Below are 21,837 nucleotides of genomic sequence, written 5' to 3' on the forward strand. Positions count from 1 at the left end.
TTTAAACTAATTTCAATATAAAAAGAAATCGAAAGATTCAATCCAACGTGTAATTCCAGTTTTCGTATAGTTTATCGGCAAGGTTACAGAGCACGACATCCGGCATGACAGTGAGATCATCCGCCATGGAAACAGGTTGAAATCAGAAACGAACCCTTATTTCTTAAAACGCAGCCATAGTCCACCACCACAACAACAAATCTTTCTCCCCAATCACAGCCATAACCACATGTCCTTGTTTCCTTCACTACACTCTTATTCACTTGGTGCTACTTTCAGATTCAAGATTTTTTTTTTTCCAGATTCAAGAAGTTGAGGACTGATATGTGTAATCTGTCCCAAATTGAATGTTTAATTTATGTACAACGAAATTAAAATGAATCGAATAATTATATGGCACTTGGATTAGAGGGTTAAGATTTTGAGGTTGGAAAGGGAAGATATTGAAGAAGGAATAGAGCCAGAGAATTGAAGAAGAGGGAGTGAGTGAATGAGAAGAAGAAGATGCAGCAGGGTATGAGTTGCTGCTGCAGAATGAAGATTGCTAATTTTTAATTTTTATTTTTAGAAAATTAAAAAAATATGGAAAGACAATAAGAAGTTATCATATGTTTGTATCTCTATTGTATACCATGTGTGTTTTTTAAATCCAGCCATTGATCACAAATCCTAAATGACATGTGGAAAGTGTTTAACAGATTTTGCAAAAAATTAACGGAGAGGACTAATTTGATTGACGGAATTAAAGATAAGGGACCAAATTGAGACACTTTATCATTAGGGGACCAAAATGAAATTCAAAAATAAGTTAAGGGACCAAAGCATGTATTAAGCCAAAAACTTATTATTCGTTTGTATTTAATTCTAATGTAATTTTGTAACTATTAAACTCAAGTAACTATTTTATTAGTCTTCTAATATAATTTTGGTTTAGTTCAATTTGTTAGATTACTAACAAATGAGAAGCTAAATATGTGTTTTTACAATATCGATAATGACATTGTTTTTTTTTAAGAAGCAAAAATAAGATTTTATTAAAATAAAGGAAGAACATCTTAGAGCACAAGAAATGCTAAAAAGATGTTCAAAAACAACATGAATGTTTTTAGAGAACATAACCCTTTAAGATCACCAAATACAACAACAACAACAAGGATGTCAAAGAGCTCCTAAATGAAAATAGAATCTCGAACAACAATATAACTACTATAAGCCCCCATTCGAACAAGTGCAAAAAATTGCCTGAAAATCTAATTAAAAGAGACACTTTAGAATCTCGCTCCAAACGACTAACGAGCTATCGAAAAATTGTAGTAGACAATATAAGGAACATCAACTACTACTTCAAAATCAAACAACTAAGAATTTTAAGATACAATGACCAAGAAAGCTCTTAGCACACAACCTCTTGACACACAAAAAATCACCTGCTTCTCAATTCAAAAGAAAAAAAAAGAATTTACCACCATGATTTGAAAATCCTTGATCCCTTATGCATCAAAATCATTGTTTACCATTGAATTATTATTACTAGTACTAGTATTATTAATTTTGCTACATGTACTAATATGCAGTTATATGTTAGGAACATCTCTGGCTACGTATTGAATGCTCTAGTGTCCATTCAAAGTTCCAAATCCAATCATGATAGCGTGGGAAACACGTATACGGTGTGTAGGGTTGAAATAAAAGAGATCAACACCGTTGAAATTGGGTATATAAGGAGAACCTGAGATGACGTGTGAACCGGAATTTGTGGGGTTTAGGGGTCCAGGGTTTTTTGCTAATCAACCAAAAGTAGGGTGGGTCAGTGAAATCCCATGTTAAGATTTTGAGATAGACTCATTCCCATTGGGTCATCACGTGGGGGTGTGTCCCACAAGTTCCCTTAAAGGCAAAGCATCTCATAAGATGGTACCACATACACATAAAATCAACTCTCTTAATAATAATTTTAATTTTTCAAAGAGTGATTCATTCACCATCCGTTCCTTTCTTTCTAGACAGCACCTTCCCTTTCTCTCTTTCTCTCTCACTCACTCATTCATTCAATCTCTCCTTGAGTAACTGATTTGCAGACAAAAACACGTGACCTAACTTCCCTATCCACTATCCACACCTTGGACCTTTCCCTAACTTAATCATATATTATAATCATCAACATTTTATTATTATTTAATATGATAACAAAGATTAGGACAAGAAAAAATATAGTGAAAATTATTGTAAAATCAAATATTTAATAATTCATTTCAAGCATGAAACTTATTAATTTCAACAAATATATCATTAGCTATTAATATATTTTAGACTAGACAATTTGGTAGAAAGAATTCTAAATATCCTAACCCGTGGGAAGAAACTAGTTAACTTCAAAATTGTGTCGATATAAGTATTTTTTTAATTCCTTAAAAAATATGTATTTTTAATGGAACTATACCTAATAATTATTTATACATCACTATTATTACATGCACTATTACACGCGTCTGGATCAACTACGTATACGTGTGTGCATATATCAATAATATATGAAGTGATTTTGTCTTAACAAATTTATTTGATTGATTGATTCCGTGAGTAAATTTGTTCCCATAGGTTTCATAAAAAAAATAAAAAACATGTTCTTCCATAATTCTATTATACAAGAATTACTTCATAGTCCATGCTTGTTGCATATTTGCTGCGCAAAAACAAAACTACTAATTGAAACACAAGAAATAATGTTATCATTTTCGATCAAAGGGTCGAGATAAAATACTCTTCAAAGGAACAATACATGAAAAATGAAGAAAACAAACTTCAACAATGAAAAAATACACCCCAAAAAAAAAAAAAAAAAACAATGAAAAAATACTAGTACTAATGTCTTTAGATTCTTAGAATGAGGTATTCTATAATGATTTATAAAACATACAATAGGAAGAAAACACAAAATTAAAAGTAACTATAATTAGCAGTTACTATAATTTTCTACAGTATTAGCTAAACTAATTACAACGTACGTTTCCCTAGCTTAGCAAAACGTATATATCCCTCAACCAAAAAAATACAATGGTTGTGGGAAATACGTACTATACTCGACATATTTGTTCTTTTTTTGTTTAACATGCTGCAGAAGGATTGTTGAAAGGATTGTAGAAATGAGTATTTGGAGCCATAGTGAAGGCAGTGATCTTATTGGAACCACCACCACCGTCGGCGACGCGGCCGAGTCTTTCGCAAGACGGGCAGATGGAGAGGGTGGCTGCAGGCATAGGCATGTACAAAGGTTGTGCTACTTTCAATGACTTCAGCTCTTGTAACTCCTTTTTGAGCCTCCTGTTTTCGTCTGTTAATGTTTCACAACATTTTTTCAAGAACTCGCAATCCACCTCTGTTTGTTTCAGCTTTGTTCTGTAAAATTCAAACCAAAATTTATTTAATATAAGTCACAACAAGCATGCACCAACATTTATTAGCTTAATCTGTCAAATCCATACTTAACAACCACAAATCCAAAAGCAAAGGAAGGCTTTTTAAATTATATTCCCTCCTTACTTTAATATAAGATTTTTTTTTAGAGGATTTAAAATAAAACTTATTTAACTAATAAAAAATAGTTAATTTTTTTTAAATTGCTCTTATAATTTTTTTTTTGGACAAAAACTGCTCTTATAATTATTGGCAACATAATTGTATTATTATCCTAATTTTTTTTCTTATCTTAGAGTTAATATGAAACAGAGAAAAAAAAATTAGGATAATAATATCCTAATTTTTTTTGTTGCTATTTTTAGATATTTTATGAAAATCATCTATAAATGTTATTGGGAACACATAATTGTAATATTATCCTTAAATATAAGCTTTTTAAAGAACATTTATAGATGATTTTCATAAAATATCTAAAAATAGCAACAAAAAAAATGCAAAAACTCTGCCGTGCTACCATGGCTAGCTACCATAAATTTAGTAGCTGCGACAAATTTGTGGTACATAATTTGTAGCTCCTTTTTTTTGTATCAAATTATTTAAATTTATCTCAATATATTATATATTAATTTTCATGACTTTATGAAAAAGTTTATGTCCGTACCTGGCTCTCCGATTCTGGAACCATACTTCAACTTGTCGTGGCCTTAGATTCAACTGTCTCGCTAAAGCTTGTTTTTGTTTCTGAAAATCAAATCCAACAGAATATTAATATTAATATTATTATTAATCATTACTCTAATTATGTATTTAATTTTCACTAATTAATTAGAATTTAAAATAGAAGAGAAAAATATTTACAGGATTGAGAGTGCTGTGTAGTTTGAAGCTTTCTTCAAGCAATAGTGATTGTTCTTTGGTAAGCCTCAATTTCTTTCTAGCATTTGTAGCATCTTCATCTTCATCACTAACTCTTGAAGAAACCCTCTCTTCTTCTACTTCTTCTTCTTCTTCATCTCTCTCCCTCTTCACTTGCAGTACTCTCCCACTTGAGAAAGATGAATTAACAACACTATGAGGTGATGAAGTTTGTCTACAAAGTTCCTCACCATAACCTTTGGTAGCTTGTTTGTGACTTATAAGGTTATAACTCTCACCAGAGAGTCCTAACGTTAAGGATGGCTCGTTGGAGGTGGAATAGGGATTCATGGGGGTGGTGGTAGTTATTTCCTTTGGAGTAGTAGAAGTATTCAAAGATAAACCTAGAACAAGGTGAAGAGAATCTTGATCATTAAGACCCATTTTTTGATAGTTGAGAGAAGAATGAAGAAGGAGGTTTAGATGAATGAGTTGTTAGGAAAATTAGATAATATGGTAAGGTTTATAAAGGGTTAGAAGAGAAAGGGAGGTGGAGAATGAATACAAGACTTTTTGTGGGGGCGTTGGGTGGGTGGGTGAGTGGGTGGGTGGCTATGATTATTATTAATCATAATCAAACGGAGGAATTAATAAGTAGGGAACGAATCTTGGTATATCGGAAAGAAATAGTGAAAAATAAAAGTCTTTTCTATCTATATTCTTATACAAAGGTTGACCATTTGAACCTCTCCATACATATACTGTTGTTAGATTTATTAGTCTCACGATCAATGGTAAAGGTAGACTGTTGTAAAAGTGATTGTGTAGTTTGAATCGGCTGATTTTAAATCAATGATGGAGATTGTTTACAACATACATTGGTCGATATTTTAAATTCACGGTTGATTTTAAATGAAAGAGCATTAATTAGAGTTGCACCATGAGCACATGGTAAACTATATTCTTTCGCCTTTTGACATTTATTTATAATATTTACAACATCTCAGACAATTTTAAGGATTATCTATTGACCTTCAAACCAACATGAATCTTTTCAGCGTGTTTTGTCTTCACTCGCACGTTTATCAAAAAACTTTCAATAGATCATTCATCCATTCAAAGACTACTCCAAGGCAAACACGTTTAATTGTGGAGTTTTTATGAAATAGACTACCAAAAAGAAAATGCATCTTGTTGATATAGATAATACCAAACAATTCTTATAAGTTTTCCTTTAATCATACAGTCTCATACATGCACGGCCTCGGGATCTCTCTCATTCTGGTGTGATTCGATTTGTCTAGAAGTTGCGAGAGCCGCTCATTGTTGTGTCTTGCGCACCGGCGACCACTCCCCATCCTCGTCAGCCATGGGTGTTACAATATTGATATTTGATTGGTCACAATCCCAAATCAAAATGATTTAAATACAAATAAAAGAAAAAATATATAAAAACAAAAATACATTATATAATATGTATTTTTAAATACTTAATTGATATGTATTTAAATGTGTTGAAATCATCTGTATTTATAATTGTTATAAGGCAAACCCATTTGGAGTTGGTCTAGTGGTTGACTTGGGATCTTCGAGTTTGCTCCTCCAGAGATCTCAGGTTCGATTTTCTCTGGTGTCAATTTTGGAGGCCCCGCAAGTGGGCGGTGGGATTGGTCCCCTCTGATTAGTCGATTCTTGGATCGGAGATCGAATTTTAAAAAAAAAAAATTGTTATAAGTAGGCCAAATAGTGTACGTAGTAGCTTCACTTCACATTATACTCACCAATTATATGTTTTTGAAGAATTTTATACTCACCAATTATATGTTTTTGAAGAATTTTATACTCACCAATTATTGTCCTTCTTTACTTGTGTCCCTCCTAATTTAGTCCTTCTAGGTTTGATTAATTTTTTGTGGTTTCAACTTTCAAGGGGCTTACGCCCAAGAAACGGAACTCCTTGCCTTGTGTATTTATGGTATTCGTTATACATATCATTGAATTAATTTTTTTTTAATTAATAGTTTAATTTTTGTGTGTCAACTTTTCGATCGGTATTTTGAAGTTTGACTGAAAAATAAGTATAATGTGATTAAGAATCGTTCCATCCAAGAATTAAAATTGAGGTTCTCCTCAATAATTCATCCTATTAGTAAAATTTACTAATCATTTGAGTTCAGTTATTTGGTTAAATTAGTCGTTTTAGTCTCTCTAACATAATTTTTAAAATATTTAAAAAATATAAGTAGCTTTTAAAATATATAAAATATGTCATTTTAATCTTAAATTTATTTCTGTATTTTTTATAAATGGCAGAAATTAGGAGGAGATATTTTTATAAGAAAAAACTTAGGAGGAGATGGTGCCCCAATCCGTATACCTCTTTCTCACACACAAATGTACACCTATATCAAATGATAGAGGACCCATCTATATCTATATGCATTAACTTGAGTCAAGAAAAAATCTGTATGCATTAAATCATCCAAAGATTTCTTCATAAGTTATTTCCGAAAATAAATAATATAATAACAATCGAAAAATTAAAAAGCATGATTAGAAACAGGTGTATCCATAAATGTTCATGTGTGTTTGTGACAAAGTTATGCAACAGATCCACATGCACTGTCTCCCACTTCGTGTATGATTGAACTAGTTAGAGATGGGTGCCATGTCACTTTGCTTACCAATATTATGCATACTTTTTTAATGAAATGTTGAATTTGAGGGATGGTGTTGGACGTGTTTTTCCTCTAGCTTATTATGAAGGTGTGTAGGATTAGAAAGTGATGTGCACTGTTTGTTTGTTTCCAATAGGAAATAAGATTAAAGAAAGTAGGTGCAACACACAATTGGAGTTTCAATGAATTATAATGGTGCCAGAATATGATTCATCAACAAGAATTCGGATCTTTGCTTAACTAGAAAGTTGATGTGGAGTGTTTGGGACCTACTTTTTTGTATTAGTACTATAACTCTATAAGAACTTCAAATAATGCATTGCATGTCGGCTATGCTAAGCCAAAGTTAGGTCATTCATAGTTAATAATGATAAACCTATAAAATAATTAATCAGCCGGAAATAATTACATGTGTTGGCAACTTGCCATCAACTCTTATAAGTGTCTTTAATATCATAATAAGTTTGCTAAAAAATTTATGAGCTACCATGATTGTACAAATTCAAGATGTGGTTCACAATAACTTTGATAAATTTGTCATGATATTAAACACGTTTCATATGTTTTTTAGGTATATCAACAGGGTCGGCCATAGCAACAAAGTCCTTAGTATAGGACTTCAAATTTAGAGGGTCTCAAAATTTGAAGAAAAAAAATTGTATCTACGGTCAAAATTCGTCATTAAATATCAATTTTTCGTAAGTAAAAGTTTGAAAGACTACAATTTTGTTGTCAATTATGCATTGTTCATGGATAAATGTTTATTTGTTTGTATGTAAAAGTCATGTTTGAATCATTGTTCATATAGATATTAATCTAAAATAGATTGTATATTTTTAAATTAAAAGATTTTTATTTTGTTTGAATCATTGCTTATAATTTAAGTTTTAAAAATAAGACTTGCTCAAAAAAAAAAAAAAAGTTTTAAAAATAAGTTGATTAAATTAGATAAGTAAATTTCCCAAACATCAAATTAAAATTTAATTACATAAATAAATGAATAAAATTCTAACTCTGAAATCGTATTAGATATTACAGTAGAGAATAAATTGATTTTTTTGAATGAATTTATATTTAAATACACAAATAAAATTTATTGATTGAAAATGATAAAATAAATAGAAAGATAGAAGAAAAACAAAAGAACGAAAATACGGAACTTCAAAACCAAAACTCATGTTCTTTAAAAAATAAAATAAAAAACTCATGTTAAACAAATTTAAGATCATCTATAATTTGAAGTGTAATGCTCTGTCTTTATAAAAATTAAAAATTAAAAAAAAAAAGTTTCACGTGTTTCCTCAATTTAAACGTTAATTTATAATTTGGATGTAACCGGGGTGGATCTAGACATTTGGTACATGTGGGGCAAAAAATTTAAAGAAACAATAATGTAAACTATATTAAAAATAAGAAGTAATATTGTTTGATACAATTAATACGTTACAATGAAAATCATCTCATGTCTATTTGTTGAAAATGAGTTAAAATGATATCATTGTTAATTGTTAAAATAACATCTCTTTATATATAGGTTACAAAACAGTCGTTTAGCCACTAATCACCAATTTTGTTACATAGGTTACACTTACTCTTATCAACTTTCATAGCTGAAAAAACACGTTCAACACTTGACATTTGACAAACAAATATTAACGGTTTAACCTTTTCGAGAATCTGAACATATTTTTTTAAATTATCATATGAATTGTATTTAATCTCACTTTGTACATTACTACTAAAGAATGAAAGGTTTTAGATTTCGCAACCAAAGTATTTAGTTTTATTATTCTCAACTAGATATCACATGCTTCATCTTTTTTTTCGATTTTCACTTGCTTCATCTTTTGAAATGCTTACGTAAGAGCAAGCTCAATACAATTGCATAACACAAAATTGAGCATTATGCATGTGTTTTATTTATTAAAAAAAATAGAGAAAATTGAGCATTATGCTTTCTTTCAAAAAAAAAGCCCTTGAATGCATCCGTCCATGGATGTAACCACCTAAACTCATCAATCATTAGCAACAATATCCTCGACTTGAAGAGTAATTACATATCATAAATTGTACCAAAAGAAAAAGAAAAATTACACATATTTCTAAAATTAACGACATTAATTAAATATTTGTACGTTAAAATCATAGTAATGGACATCTTCATTTCTTTTAGAAATTGAGAGGACATCAACACGAATTAAATTCACGTGCTTAGTTGCATCACTTACCACACTAGTATACAATAAATTGGAATCAGTGTAACTATGGACCACAAACTGTTGGAGATGGAATTGGAATGATAATATCCTTGGTCTGTTTTGATAAAAAAAAAAAAAAAAAAAATACAAAGAAATATACTCCCTCCGTCCCAAATTGTATGTCGCTTTGGAAAAAAAATTTGTTCCAAATTATATGTCGCTTTACAATATCAATGAAATATTAATGTTATTTTTCCTATTATATCCTTAACTATTAATTACTCTCTCTTCTTTCAATTATTTAATTTATCTTTTCCATACCATTTATTTATTAAGGATAATTTTGTAAAACAACTCATAATTTCTCTTCCCCACACAATATTAATTACATTTCTTAATACGTGTGAAATAGCCAAAACGTCCTGAATTTAAGCTGCTGGTAAAAATGGAATCGAATAATTTCTTGACAATGAATTATTTGAGCATGTTCGATGGGAATAAGCCCACGCATCTACGGCTTACAAGAAGTTCAACGGGATGCATCATCATGGGTACACAAAAAGTGGGCAGGTACAAATGATTATATTGAAAATAAGAATGCAACTTGTTTATCTTTTTGAACCTGAATCTAATTCCTATCTCATCTTCTATATTCTTTATAAGGTCAAAAAGTAGACATATTAAATTCCTTAAAAAAAAAGTAGACATATTAAACAAAATGCTAATCAAAACCATTATTATTGTTATTAAGGTATAAGTCGATTGATAATGTCAAAATTATTAAACTGAACTTCTTCATTTGAATTTGAATTCAAAATTTCATAATTACGCACGTGTGAATTTCAGATAACGCTTCATTAACTTAACACACACACACGTGACAACTCAAACTCGTCTGCAGAACAAGACGTTATTTATAAAAATAAAATTGAAGGATGACTTTATTTATAAATAATTGTCTCAAAGAAAATGTCACTTTTAATTTTAAATGTAGTTTTAATTAATTCTTTTATAATTGCACCTTAAATTTATATTATATGTGTGGCTTTCAAATTATTATTTTTCATTTTGTAATTTATAATTAATAAACACAATTTAGTAGTAAAATCAATGTTTTATCTTTCTTTCAACTTTTCTCCGTGCGAAAATGTCAAATACAAAAAGGGATGAACATACTACAGTATTATTTATTACCTCATGGATGAGTATTTATGACGTCAGGCATCTATAAAGTGTTTCAAGAAGAGTATACAACAGTGGCTTAAGTTGATTGGTATTTTATGCTTAAATAATATTAATCTCCATCGATTAAAGGTATTAAAAAGGGTATAAATCACAATTTGTTAATGATTGAACGAGTAAGATAGTCAGTCACGTACCAAATAATTTAGAACAGGATTATGTGGAGCTTTTGTCAGCAAGTGGCTGAATACTAAAAAGAAAAGTAGATGGGTAACCGTTGCTTTTGTTTTGATTTGGGACCCAACCCAGATAGATAGAATTTGACTTTGTAACAGTGAAGAAAATTAAAATTCTAAGAATGAATATGAAATGCTTTCATACTTGGTTGGACGTGTGAGCATGAGATTTCTTACATTATTATATAGTATATATAGTATATATCTGGTATTATTCTACATACACTTTAATGGGATGATTGGGTATAATCACAATAATATTCATATGACAAACTAATGACCAAATGCGTCCGTGGTGTTGGCTTAATCATATCACTAATTTAAGCAATCTGGTTCCACACACAAAACAAAGTGACATTAAACCAAACAAATAGGTGGTTGTTCTCATGTCATCTCCACACATAATTTTCACTAAATAATACATGTTTGAAAAATAAAAACTTTGAGAGTTTAATTCAATGATACATCTTGTGCTGGAAAGTTAGTACGTTCGTAATATATTTTATTTTGATCTTTTCAAAAAAACATTTTTCAATAATAATATAATAAGTTTTACGATGTCAATAAATCACAATTAAATAATTGACCTTAAAAATAGTTATAAATAAAGTCAATTATTTATAATAATCAAATAGTTAAGATCGTCTAAATGTGTAAAACATTTTTTAGGTCGTCCAAGGTATCTCAGTCAGAAGCTAGAGACTGATCGTTCGATACACGCAGATTCACTTAAGGATTGTTCTCTTTCAACAAAAGGTATTTCATGTCGAACCATGGATCAAACTCACGATGTTTAATAGAATCAATTATTCCAATCGTTCCATAATAACTGAGTCATTTGCTAAAAAATATTGTTCCAAAAAAATTGATCCATTTCACTTTTCAATACAACAATAATTATTTTTTCAATTATAACTCTAATTAATACTACTTCCATTGCTCCCAATTCAATATATTTTACTTTACATTTATGATAAGAAAAAATGCACAAATATTTAATAAGACACTCAAAACTATTTTTCAATACACTTTTTCTTAATATGTTTGAAAAGAAAAAAGGTTAAGATAAAATAAGACGGAGGAAATATCTATCGATTGTGTCACACTATATTGTCAATAGTGTAAAACAGCTTTACACTCACGGAGTACACGAATAAAATCTTAATTTAAATTGTAACCATAAAATACATGTGGCGTGTAAAGATGAGGGGCACGAGGAAAGGATGAGGGTATGTGTGAGGAAATATAGACACATGGGTCCACCAATGATTTGGTATGATGGGCATTTGATTCCGTGGGAGGTAGATGATTATGGAGCGTAGAATATGGGATCAAGTGATATGAGAATTTAAGATAAGGTTTTGGTTATGATGTCCTTCTTTGTTTGTTCCTGGCTTCCTCCTGCCTTTAATAAGGTCAGCCGACCATGTTGCTTTCTTGCTCTTTCATCCACTCTTTTCTTTTTGTTTATTCTTCTTTTTCACCTCTAATTTTATATATTTTATTAAGAGACTTGTTTAATTTTAATTATTATTTTTCTTTTTTGAATGTTATATGTCTCATCTTAGCGTGCGTACCTAATGTCCTATTCAAGGAAACAATGACTAACTCACTGTCGACACTGCAGTCGGCAGTGTTACAAGGTCCACTTGCATGGATTGGGATTGTGCAGTCACATATTGCATTCAATCAGGCTTATATCATCGTCTCATTAGGATTGAACGATTCTAATTTAAAGTTGATAATTTTTTATTTTAAGTCAATAAAATATGCTCTATTATAGAATCGTTTGATCTTAATCGAACACTCATGGATTATCTAACCACATGTCTACATGCAGTTTGCGATCACATTAAATTTGGATTTCACCTACACAACATTTTATCCCAAAATATTTATGATTAAAGTTATATACACAGTCAAAAAGTGAATAAAAAGTTAATTTACTTATACCAAAAAATATTTTATTTTGTTAGCCGAAAACAATTAACAGTCAAGTTAATGGATAGCTAAAATAATGGGTGAATACATGATGAATTGAGCTAAATTAATCTTTTTAAACTATAAGTGAGTTAATCAATGAACAATGATACTCAACACATATTATCCTTCTCATATCATCGTAATTGAGATGACCATTTTGTTGGCTCTTCAAATCACATAGTCTAATATTATCATTGATTCCAAACAACTTTAGTTTGACGTTGTTATAGTAAAAAATTGAAACTAGGTTATAATTTATTTTGAATGGGTAAGGAGATTTGTCAATAAGTTTCTAAAAGTTTATTGGTTCATCCATTTCCTTTTAAAGTTTATTGTGAGGCTATTAGTCGTAGCTTTGTTAGAAACATGCGTAGTTTGGTCTTGTGCACCCCATCCATCTTTTCGTTTAATTGGTTATGTGTATGTTGGTATATTTTATCTACTCTAGTCAAGTATGAGTCTTGTGTCTTGTTTACGATCTCATGTTTTGAGTCATTTGAATCAAAAAAATTGATAATCTATGTCTTGTGTCTTGTTTACGATATCATGTTTTGAGTCATGATATCGTAAACAAGAAGGATTAATTCAGTGGGTAAATTGGAAGATTTGAGGTTATATTAGAGGGTGGATTGAGAAATTTTCTAACTATGCCACGAGCAGAGGTCATGTTTTTGTGAAAAGAAAACATTGGGCCATCTTTTTTAAGGAATTGGGCCATGTTTTCAGAAGAACAAAAAAATTGATTTTTCATATTTACACTTACCTTTGACAGACATATCGCTGCATTTCTTTACTTCGCCTTCCCACTTTTACATTTTCTATCTTTCAACCATCGCTTATAATAATAATGGCTGCCGTAAGTAAGGACTAAAATATAAATAAATAATTTATAGTCTAGGAGAAATAAATAAATTATAGTGTTCAATTGTTTTAAAAAAAAGAAGACTAAATTGACTAACATTATTCAATTCAACAGACTTTTTTTTGAAGGAGTTCCAATTCAACAGACTTATTTGCAATTTTGAGGAATTAATCCGACTAACATTTAAAACTTCAATTTGAGGGACTTAATTGCTATTTTACAATTTAAAGAATTAATAAGTCGATTTACTCTAAAAGAATAGCAATTGAACTAACATGACTAATATATACATTTGTTAATTCAAAATTATTTAAAAATCACGAATTAAAATATCGACATAAACTTATCAATTTGATCAGGAAATTGATGAATTGGTACCACTATTACACTTATGTGTTTTAATAACATTCACCTTGCAACACTTACTTAATGGTTACCAATATAAAGATTTTTCTAACATTTTTTAAGAAGTGTTACATTGGTAACACTCATTTTCAGGAGTGTTAATATTACTAACTTAGTAGTGTTTATATCATAACACATTTATTCCACTAAAACAAAAAAAACATTTCAACTCTCTCTCTCTCTCTCTCTCTCTCTCTCTCTCTCTCTCATGTGTTCGAACTAACCTTCAATTCCGATCAAATCGAAGATGAAGCAAACGTTTGAACATGGCCGCAAGCTAAATGTGCGATTCCGATCACAGGTGAATTCTCAAACCTTCAATTCCGTATTCGATTTCATCTTCGATTTTGTATTTGTTTTTCATCTTTGATTTCGTATTTGATTTCATCTATGATTTTTTATTCGATTTCATCTTCAATTTCATATTTGAATTCATCTTTTCATATTCAATTCCATCTTCCATTTCATATTTGATTTGATCTTTGATTATGTATTTGTTTTCATTTTTGGTTTCACATCTCCATTAGCTATCTTTGCTGAAGGTATTCCCATTGTTCTAATGCCTTGCTTTTTTTTTTTCTTTCACTTTTGTTTTTCACGTTGTAAAAATGGTTGAGATGAAGTGTGAGTTTTGTGTTGTGTTGGTTATTGTTTTCATTTTGCTTTTGTTTTGATTCGTGGTAGAATGCTTGTTTTGTGTTCGATAAAATGCTTCAACTAAACTTTATGACACAGTTCTTGTTTTGTGTTTGATAAAATGCCTCAATCAACCTTTATGGTACAATGCTTGATTTTTGTTTGATAAAATGCTTGAACCAAATTTTATTTACTTCTCAAAAATCTGTAATGTGATTCTCCAGCATCTATGCTCTTTAAATGTGTTTCAATTCTGCAAAACGAACAGAATTATTTGTTCGGAATGTGTTAATATTTATCTCAGAGTGGGGATGCTAGGTATCGCAGGGCATGGCAACAAATTTGTGATGTTAGTAGGGCTGAGTTCGACAAGATCTATCAATGTATTGGAGTTCAATTGGAGGAAATGGTAAGGGGTCTAGTTTCCTATTTTTCATTATTTGTGGATTTTATCCATGATGCATTTAAAATTTTATATCTAGAACGTAAATGAGCAAGACTACGGCCATGAAGTAGCCGACATCATAAGGTAAGGCTTTAATATTTAAGTTGTTGACCTCGTTGTGAATGTTGAGGTTGAGAACAAGGGTATCACAACTGAGAATGTCAATGCAAGATAATGATGTGTTTTGATTGATATTCATATTCATTTTTATGTTTCTTAATGTACAACAATGCTTCCTGCACCGCAAACTGTCTTGCTCCCTGTGTGAAGATCCTGGATGAAAAATTCGGTAAGCAAAAATTCTGATACTCATCATACTGATAGCTAGTATTGTAACAACAACATTTGATTCCTAGCTCAAAGCCACTTAATTATCTTTGGTCTATATTACCACTTAAAATGGAATTGGACATAGCAAATAGTTGAATGTTATTCATGTGACACCTTAAGATTAGTGGCCACTAGGACATCCTCCACTGAATCTATGACAGCCACCAAGTTCCTTCAAATGTTTTCCCAGTGCCATATATATTTTTCTATCACTGTACATATGTTTGAATTGATATATGATTTGAATTCTAAGATTATCTCTATTAGAGTTAAACTTCTATCATGTTCAAATACAAACGCTCATGTAATTTGGGGAGTTTATTCTAATTGAGTTTTGTCTCCATTATTTATGAAGTCTCTGTTGAATGCAAATTCCCCTGCTGTTGTTGTTTATTCTAATTGACTTGTGAATTCTAAGATTATCTCTATTAGCTATTACACTTGTTTTTCTTAGTGTCCTTGTTGAGCATGGTATCAAAGTTGCAGTTTGGTAAGTTTCAGTTTTGCCACATTCAATTGATAATGATTCTCATGACAGAATCGTCCTTTGCATTAAATTGATGCGCAATACTGGTGATGAGATAAGGAAGGGATGTCTGCAATCTTGCAGGCAGAACATTATGAAGATGATTGCGGATAAGCAACGCCACAAGACAAAGGAGGTTAAAGAGAAGGCTTGCATTTCTCCTGTGCAGCTTGATGACCTTAAAGAGAAGGGGGGAAATTGTGTTGGATGAAACCTTGTAATCATTTTTGTATGTAATTCAAATTGTGTTGTATAGTGATGAGATAAAACCGCAAGTGCACAGTCTTACCGAAGTAGTATGAAAAGAGTATCGTTCGGACAGGGAGTAATTTAATTCAATTAACCCTTGATGATGATTAGAGGAGAAACAAGTTGTAAGTTGGGGTTTTCGAACGATTGAAAGATAATAATATAAAAGGAGCCTTGGGATCATTGGTTCATCTAAATAACAAGTCCTTCACAAACCAAACTATAAGCTTATAACTTTATGCTAGACCTAATTTCTCAAGACAGTTTCTCTTTTGTTCCTCTAGCAACCAAGCCTATTTCGCTGATTTGATTACTATTAGATTTTGGTTCCTCTAACAACCAAGCCTATTTCGCTGACTTGATCATTATTAGTTCCCTTGAAGATCTAAACTATGTGTCTCAAAGATTGCAAAGACTATTTCGTTGCCTTTGCAATCCTTGTCTAAATTCACTTGTTCGAATATCAAAGCTCCACTTTCGTTTTATGAATTGATATTTGAGATAATGGATAAACAATTATCAAACCTTCCACTTTCGTTTCCACAGTTTGATAATGGTTTATCCATGTTAAAGCGGTGAACTTAGATAAGAAATTAGGGTTACATAAGATTAAGGCTTAGAGCTTGGCTTGATTAGGATTATGTCATTTAGACTTATCCAACAATCCCAAGATAAAGAGAAGTCTACTCACTCATGTTCATCGTAGACATGGGGAAGAAGAGAGAAAACATAAAAGTAAATGACAAGAAAGTAAAAGAAAAGAAAAGATTTTTTATTAGAAAGACAATTGTCACTTATTGAATTCCAAATTTCAAGAAAAGATGAATATTTGTGATGGCTGGCTACTCTATTTATAGCATACATTCGACTTAAAATCTAAGCAATTATATCACTAGAATGTTCCAGAAGAAACTGCGGGCTAAAATAGAGTAGCTTAAAATCTAAGCAAAAGCAGCAAAAGTGACTCTGGAGGGTGGCACGGCCGTGCCAATGCTAGCACGGGCCGTGCCAAGCTTATGACTTTGGGGGAGACATATTTTTGTCTCTGAATCTTCGTATTTTCACACTAAATCAGCTCCAAATCCCTTTCTTTTGCTCCAAGATTCAATCCATCAAATATTCATTCCTGAAATATAATAAAATGCAATTTGTAGTAAACTATCTCAAAAAGAAAATAATACTAATATAAAATAAAATAAAATCTAATTAAAACTAAACTAAATAACATATAAAAATAGATAATAACTGACTCATCATATAGTTCAAATTGTGTTGCATAGTTTATTTTTGTTATGCAAGAATAAGAACAGTGAAGGGGGGACATTTTATAGAGTATGTAATTCAAACTAGTTATTAAAACTTGTATCTAATATTGGTTAATTCAAATATGAATGAAATTTAAGCAAAGACAAATTTGGTAAATTAAAAAAAAATTAGTTTAGACAATTTTGCGACACTTTTTACAACTCCTCAAAATTATAAATGTAACACTTTTTTATTGTTACAAGTGATACAAAAAGTGTTACAATAAGGTACCATTTGCAACACTTTTTGATTGTTACAGATAGTACTATAAAATGTAACTAAAACACTTTAGTAACACGGGCTTTACCTAACAATTGTTCAAGTGTTGCTAAATTTAATTAGTAACATTTTTCTTGATTTAGTTACAATTTTCAAGTGTTACTAATTGTCATTATTGTAGTAGTGGGTCTATAAGGTGCAAGTTCAACGATAATAGCTTAATCTTGTAACCTCTAAAAAAAACTTAATCTTGTAACCTAAAATGACATAGTGTAAACCAAGTTGTTTGGGTTCCGGTGGCAAAGAGCTCCTTCCAAGCACGTATCCGTGGAATACCGGGGTTGATTTCCAGGGGGAACAGCGCTTGGTCAATGCGCATGCTTCTACGCACGAGCCGGATTAGTCGCCCACCTTTGGTGGTCGAAAACCGGTGCGAAAGCCGAAAAAAAATACATAGTTTAAATCATTCAGAGAAATGTTGTAAAATAGTTAGTAGTGTCACTTTAATTGATTGATTAAAATTTATCTGATTTCCAATTATTTTATATAAAAGACAGAGTGGATTAAGAATCAATGAATGAAAAAAAAAATGAATAATTAATAAGATAAATTAATGTTTATGATTAATTTTTTTTTTTTGAAAAAATGATAAAAAAAATTTAAATTTTTTGAAAGAGTAATTTTTAGAGAATGATAAAGGAAAATGCTTTGTTTCGCGGGAGAGTTTATCCTGACTAGATCACGAACAGTGTTGATATTTTAGTATATCTGGCCCACGTTCTCTCCACCAAACCATGATGAAATATTTTAAAGTTAATCAGAATGCAAAATGTTGCCCTATATTTAACCTAATTTTAATGGTTAATTTTAATGTATTACCGTTATTTAATTAACCCTAACAAACTCCCTCTAGATGGTGAACGTGATAATTAATTGGTATCATCTCTCGTAACATAACCCATCTTCTTCCTCTTTTCCCTTAACCAAATCAAACTCTCTCTCTCTCTCTCTCGATTACTTGGTCCTTCCCAGCAAGCTATGACCATGTTCGTCTCTCTCTCTCTGCTATGCATGTTTCCCTCTTCTCGCCCCCACTGCTCTCATCTGCTTCTTCTATCGATCTCATGTATCTCAATTCCTATACTCTTTCCTTTAATTGATTCAATTTATTTTCATGGTCGCACGCTACACTAGATGGCTCGAATTTAATTTTTTGATTCTGTTTTTAGGGTTTTTGAGGGGATAAACACGATCTTTTGATAGTTTAGTAAAAATTTGATTTTGAGTTTGATTTTACATGCCCACTGACCTTTTACTCATTTATTCTCTTCTGCTCATATTTAAATCACCATTTTTTCTATTCCCCAGATTAAAGAAGAGTTTTTGAAGATACAGGTAATCCCATCACATTCTCCATGGTTCTTTTATTTTTGCTTTTGTGTTATGTATATTGCTTTTGTCCCATTTAAGTTAATATTTTATTTTTTTAACAATGAAATTAAACTTCATCTTATGTTTACTGTATATTGCTCTTTTATTTTTACTATGTATGCAGAAAGAAAATCTTGCAGAAAATTGATAGTATGCACCTATTAATATGATTTATTTACATCTTAAAAATACATGTTATGCTTTCAATTGTTATTATCCGAAGTTAAACAAAACCAAACTGGAATCTGCATCTGTTTCTTATATGGTAGGCTTTGTGAATCAATTTTTCCACTTACTTTTGCCTCCCCCATCTTTTTGATATAATGTTTTTATGAACTTTCACCTATAATTTGACTTATATTATTTGTGTGTTTTGGCTGCAGTGAGTGCTCAAATTTCGAAATCGTTGGGACTTAATACATTTGAAAATGTTGAGGATTCTGATGATGATGAAACACAACTTGGCGATGGTAATCACATTCCTTTCTTCCATGTGACTAGAGATTCTTCAAATTCTTATGTGAGGATAACAATTAATTGTTCGATACTTTTTTTTTCTTTTTTTCATTTTGTAATTTGGAATTATGCCTCAGACAACCTCTAATATGTCCTTAGTTTGTTTATTGTTTGTTCTTTATTACTTCTCTCCACTGTTGAATCGATGTCGCCAAATGCTTAATCAAATTTGGCACTGATCTCATCCGTCAAGATTGTTGGAAAAACATGGTAATTCTTTTATTCCTTCCTCTGTTTTTCTCTTTTGAAGTGCTCAAAGCGGCCGCCGCCGGCACCTATTGAAGGTTTATTGTTTCTTTCTTTATTCTAAAAAATTCTAAAAACTACGTTTTGTGCTAAAAAAATTTACAACATAATGTGGATGCATTGGTAAAAGAGGAATAAGAGGTTTATCAAGGAGGAAAACAATTACTAAAAAGAGGTTTTATTAGTTGTTTCAAAATTGATTTTTAGCTTAGAACAATAGTGACGTGGGAAGGAGCGCTACATTTTTGCAGTCTATTCTTTTTGTTTCTAAGATAAATTTAAGGGTTAATAGTGCTTTTCACCCCTGTAATATATGTCATTTCCGGTTTTCGTCCCTATAAAATTTTCGGTTTGATTTTCACCCTCGTAAAAAATTTATTTTCCGGAAAACATCCTTAATAGGCCATTCAAAAACCAAAATTTCTTGAAAAAAAATTCTGAAAATGGCCTATTAGGGGTGTTTTCCGGAAAATAAAAATTTTACGAGGGTGCAAATCAAACCGAAAATTTTATAGGGGCGAAAACCAGAAACGACATATATTACAGGGTGAAAAACACTATTAACCCTAAATTTAATAAGGTTCCTTCAAGTTGAGCCCTAAAGTTTATAGTTAGTAAAGGTTCACTTAGCATATACTCCCTCAGTCCTGAAATATAAGCAAAAAAAGGCCATTTTTTTTGTCCCAAAATATAAGCAAAAAAAATTAAAGTTGACCAATTTTAATCTAGTGTTCCAAATTTACCCTTTTACATTTATGGAGCATGAACATTGAAAGTTCAATTACCTAAGCGTGTTTAAGGAGTATTGGAATTGGAATGCCACTAATATTAAGTACCTGCAATAGTTAAGTGTATTGGAATCATGGTTTACGGTATTGAAATCAACAGGATTACAACTATTTAGTGTATTGAAATCACATGATAGTATTCATGCTTCCTTCTCCATTTGAAGTTTAATATTCTTCTTTTATCTCTATCACACAAAAATGGCAGGACACCAACCTTTGTTTGATGGACCATCATTTGATTTGGGAATTGAAGAAGACACAGAGAATTTGTCACTTCTTATTGTGGAAGACACATTAGATAAAGAGGTGGAGAGTGACCAAGATCAAGAAGTAATTTCTCAAATTGATAACGAGGTAAAATGCTTAAAAACAAAGTCATCAAATGGAATGGAAGGTGAATCTAATGCAAGGGAGGAGAAACATGGTTTAGATTTGCAAGTTATTGAACCCTATGATATAAGGTTTTTGGATTTGAACAGGGTTGATTTGGATTTGAATAAATTTCCAGAAGAGGGATTGGACTTTGGATATGAAAATGAAGAATTGAATGAAGAGGTTCATTGGTGGCTGAAGATTTTTGTGGATTCTTCATACTAGACGTCATTGAAAATAAAGCAAGGCAAATTATGAATAATTATGTTGTGTGTTTCTTTTCTATCTTTGGCTAATCATTCATAATTTGATACTACATGGAATTGAATGAATTGTATCTTCTTCTATTATTTGAATTAATGGAATTGGCTAATATCTTCAGCTTATGAGTCGTTATTATTTGTTTATGGGTATTTGAAGAATAAACACTATTTATACTATTGCATTACAAAATTCTCATTATTCCAGAAAAATTAAAATAAATAACCATAAACAAGGTTCAATACTACTACTGCACCGCAAACAAAAAGAGTACGAAGAAATTGAAAACAAATCAATTTCCTTTATTTTACTAAGGCTAATTAGTTGCATGTAGTAAACTCAATTCATTGTTCACAAAAACACAAAACATAGCTAGTATCATCCAAACAAATCTTGATCACAAACAAAGCTTGATCACGATAAACTTCCGCACCAGCCTCCTCAAACAATACCACACGCCATCATCAATCAATATTTGAATACCTAAATAAGCAAAAGTCCATCAGAAAATTACCTACTCAATCACTTTGAAACAAGGAAAAAATATTAGCATAGAAAAATTACCTTAATGAACATTGTTTAAGTATTCCATAGTTTCAGTGACCAAGTGCCAATCACAATCTAGGGTAGTGGGTAGCTTGTCTTGTCTAAAAAGCGCATCTTTTTGCATATGAGGAGCTTTGTAATCATTATTTCC

The 21,837-nt window shown here is 30.9% G+C and overlaps 1 protein-coding gene and 2 long non-coding RNA genes across 4 annotated transcripts; 2 read left to right on the forward strand and 1 right to left on the reverse strand.

Annotated features, from left to right (window-relative positions):
• Positions 1–2,747: 2,747 nt before the first annotated feature.
• LOC11421819 (homeobox-leucine zipper protein HAT22) lies at positions 2,748–4,955 on the reverse strand. Its single transcript, XM_003611476.4, has 3 exons — positions 4,276–4,955; positions 4,079–4,158; positions 2,748–3,396 (listed from the first exon to the last, which is right to left on the reverse strand). Exons 1-3 carry the CDS (start codon positions 4,714–4,716, stop codon positions 3,105–3,107), a joined length of 813 nt encoding a protein of 270 aa, XP_003611524.1. The 5' UTR covers positions 4,717–4,955; the 3' UTR covers positions 2,748–3,104.
• Positions 4,956–13,948: 8,993 nt separating this feature from the next.
• On the forward strand, positions 13,949–16,028 carry LOC11419693 (uncharacterized). 2 transcript variants are annotated; one of them, XR_005646179.1, is made up of 3 exons: positions 13,949–14,117; positions 14,757–15,186; positions 15,766–16,028. It is a non-coding gene; the product is annotated as an uncharacterized lncRNA (long non-coding RNA). The 2 variants fall into 2 exon arrangements; XR_003011994.2 differs by having other exon boundaries at positions 13,951–14,117; positions 14,771–15,186.
• A 2,183-nt stretch (positions 16,029–18,211) lies between these two features.
• On the forward strand, positions 18,212–21,260 carry LOC112421885 (uncharacterized). Its single transcript, XR_005646201.1, has 5 exons — positions 18,212–18,652; positions 18,895–18,921; positions 19,341–19,477; positions 19,573–19,683; positions 20,713–21,260. It is a non-coding gene; the product is annotated as an uncharacterized lncRNA (long non-coding RNA).
• The last annotated feature ends 577 nt before the right edge of the window (positions 21,261–21,837 follow it).

The sequence above is a fragment of the Medicago truncatula genome, chromosome 5 (genome assembly GCF_003473485.1).
Source record: "Medicago truncatula cultivar Jemalong A17 chromosome 5, MtrunA17r5.0-ANR, whole genome shotgun sequence".
Taxonomy (NCBI): Eukaryota; Viridiplantae; Streptophyta; class Magnoliopsida; order Fabales; family Fabaceae; genus Medicago; species Medicago truncatula.

Excerpts from the sequence above, each read along its gene's own strand:
- LOC11421819 (XM_003611476.4), bottom strand. The coding sequence starts at position 4,716 with ATGGGTCTTAATGATCAAGATTCTCTTCACCTTGTTCTAGGTTTATCT. Across the intron at positions 4,159-4,275 it reads TACACAGCACTCTCAATCCT|AAACAAAAACAAGCTTTAGC; the intron begins GTAAATATTTTT and ends TTTGATTTTCAG. Across the intron at positions 3,397-4,078 it reads TTCCAGAATCGGAGAGCCAG|AACAAAGCTGAAACAAACAG; the intron begins GTACGGACATAA and ends TGAATTTTACAG.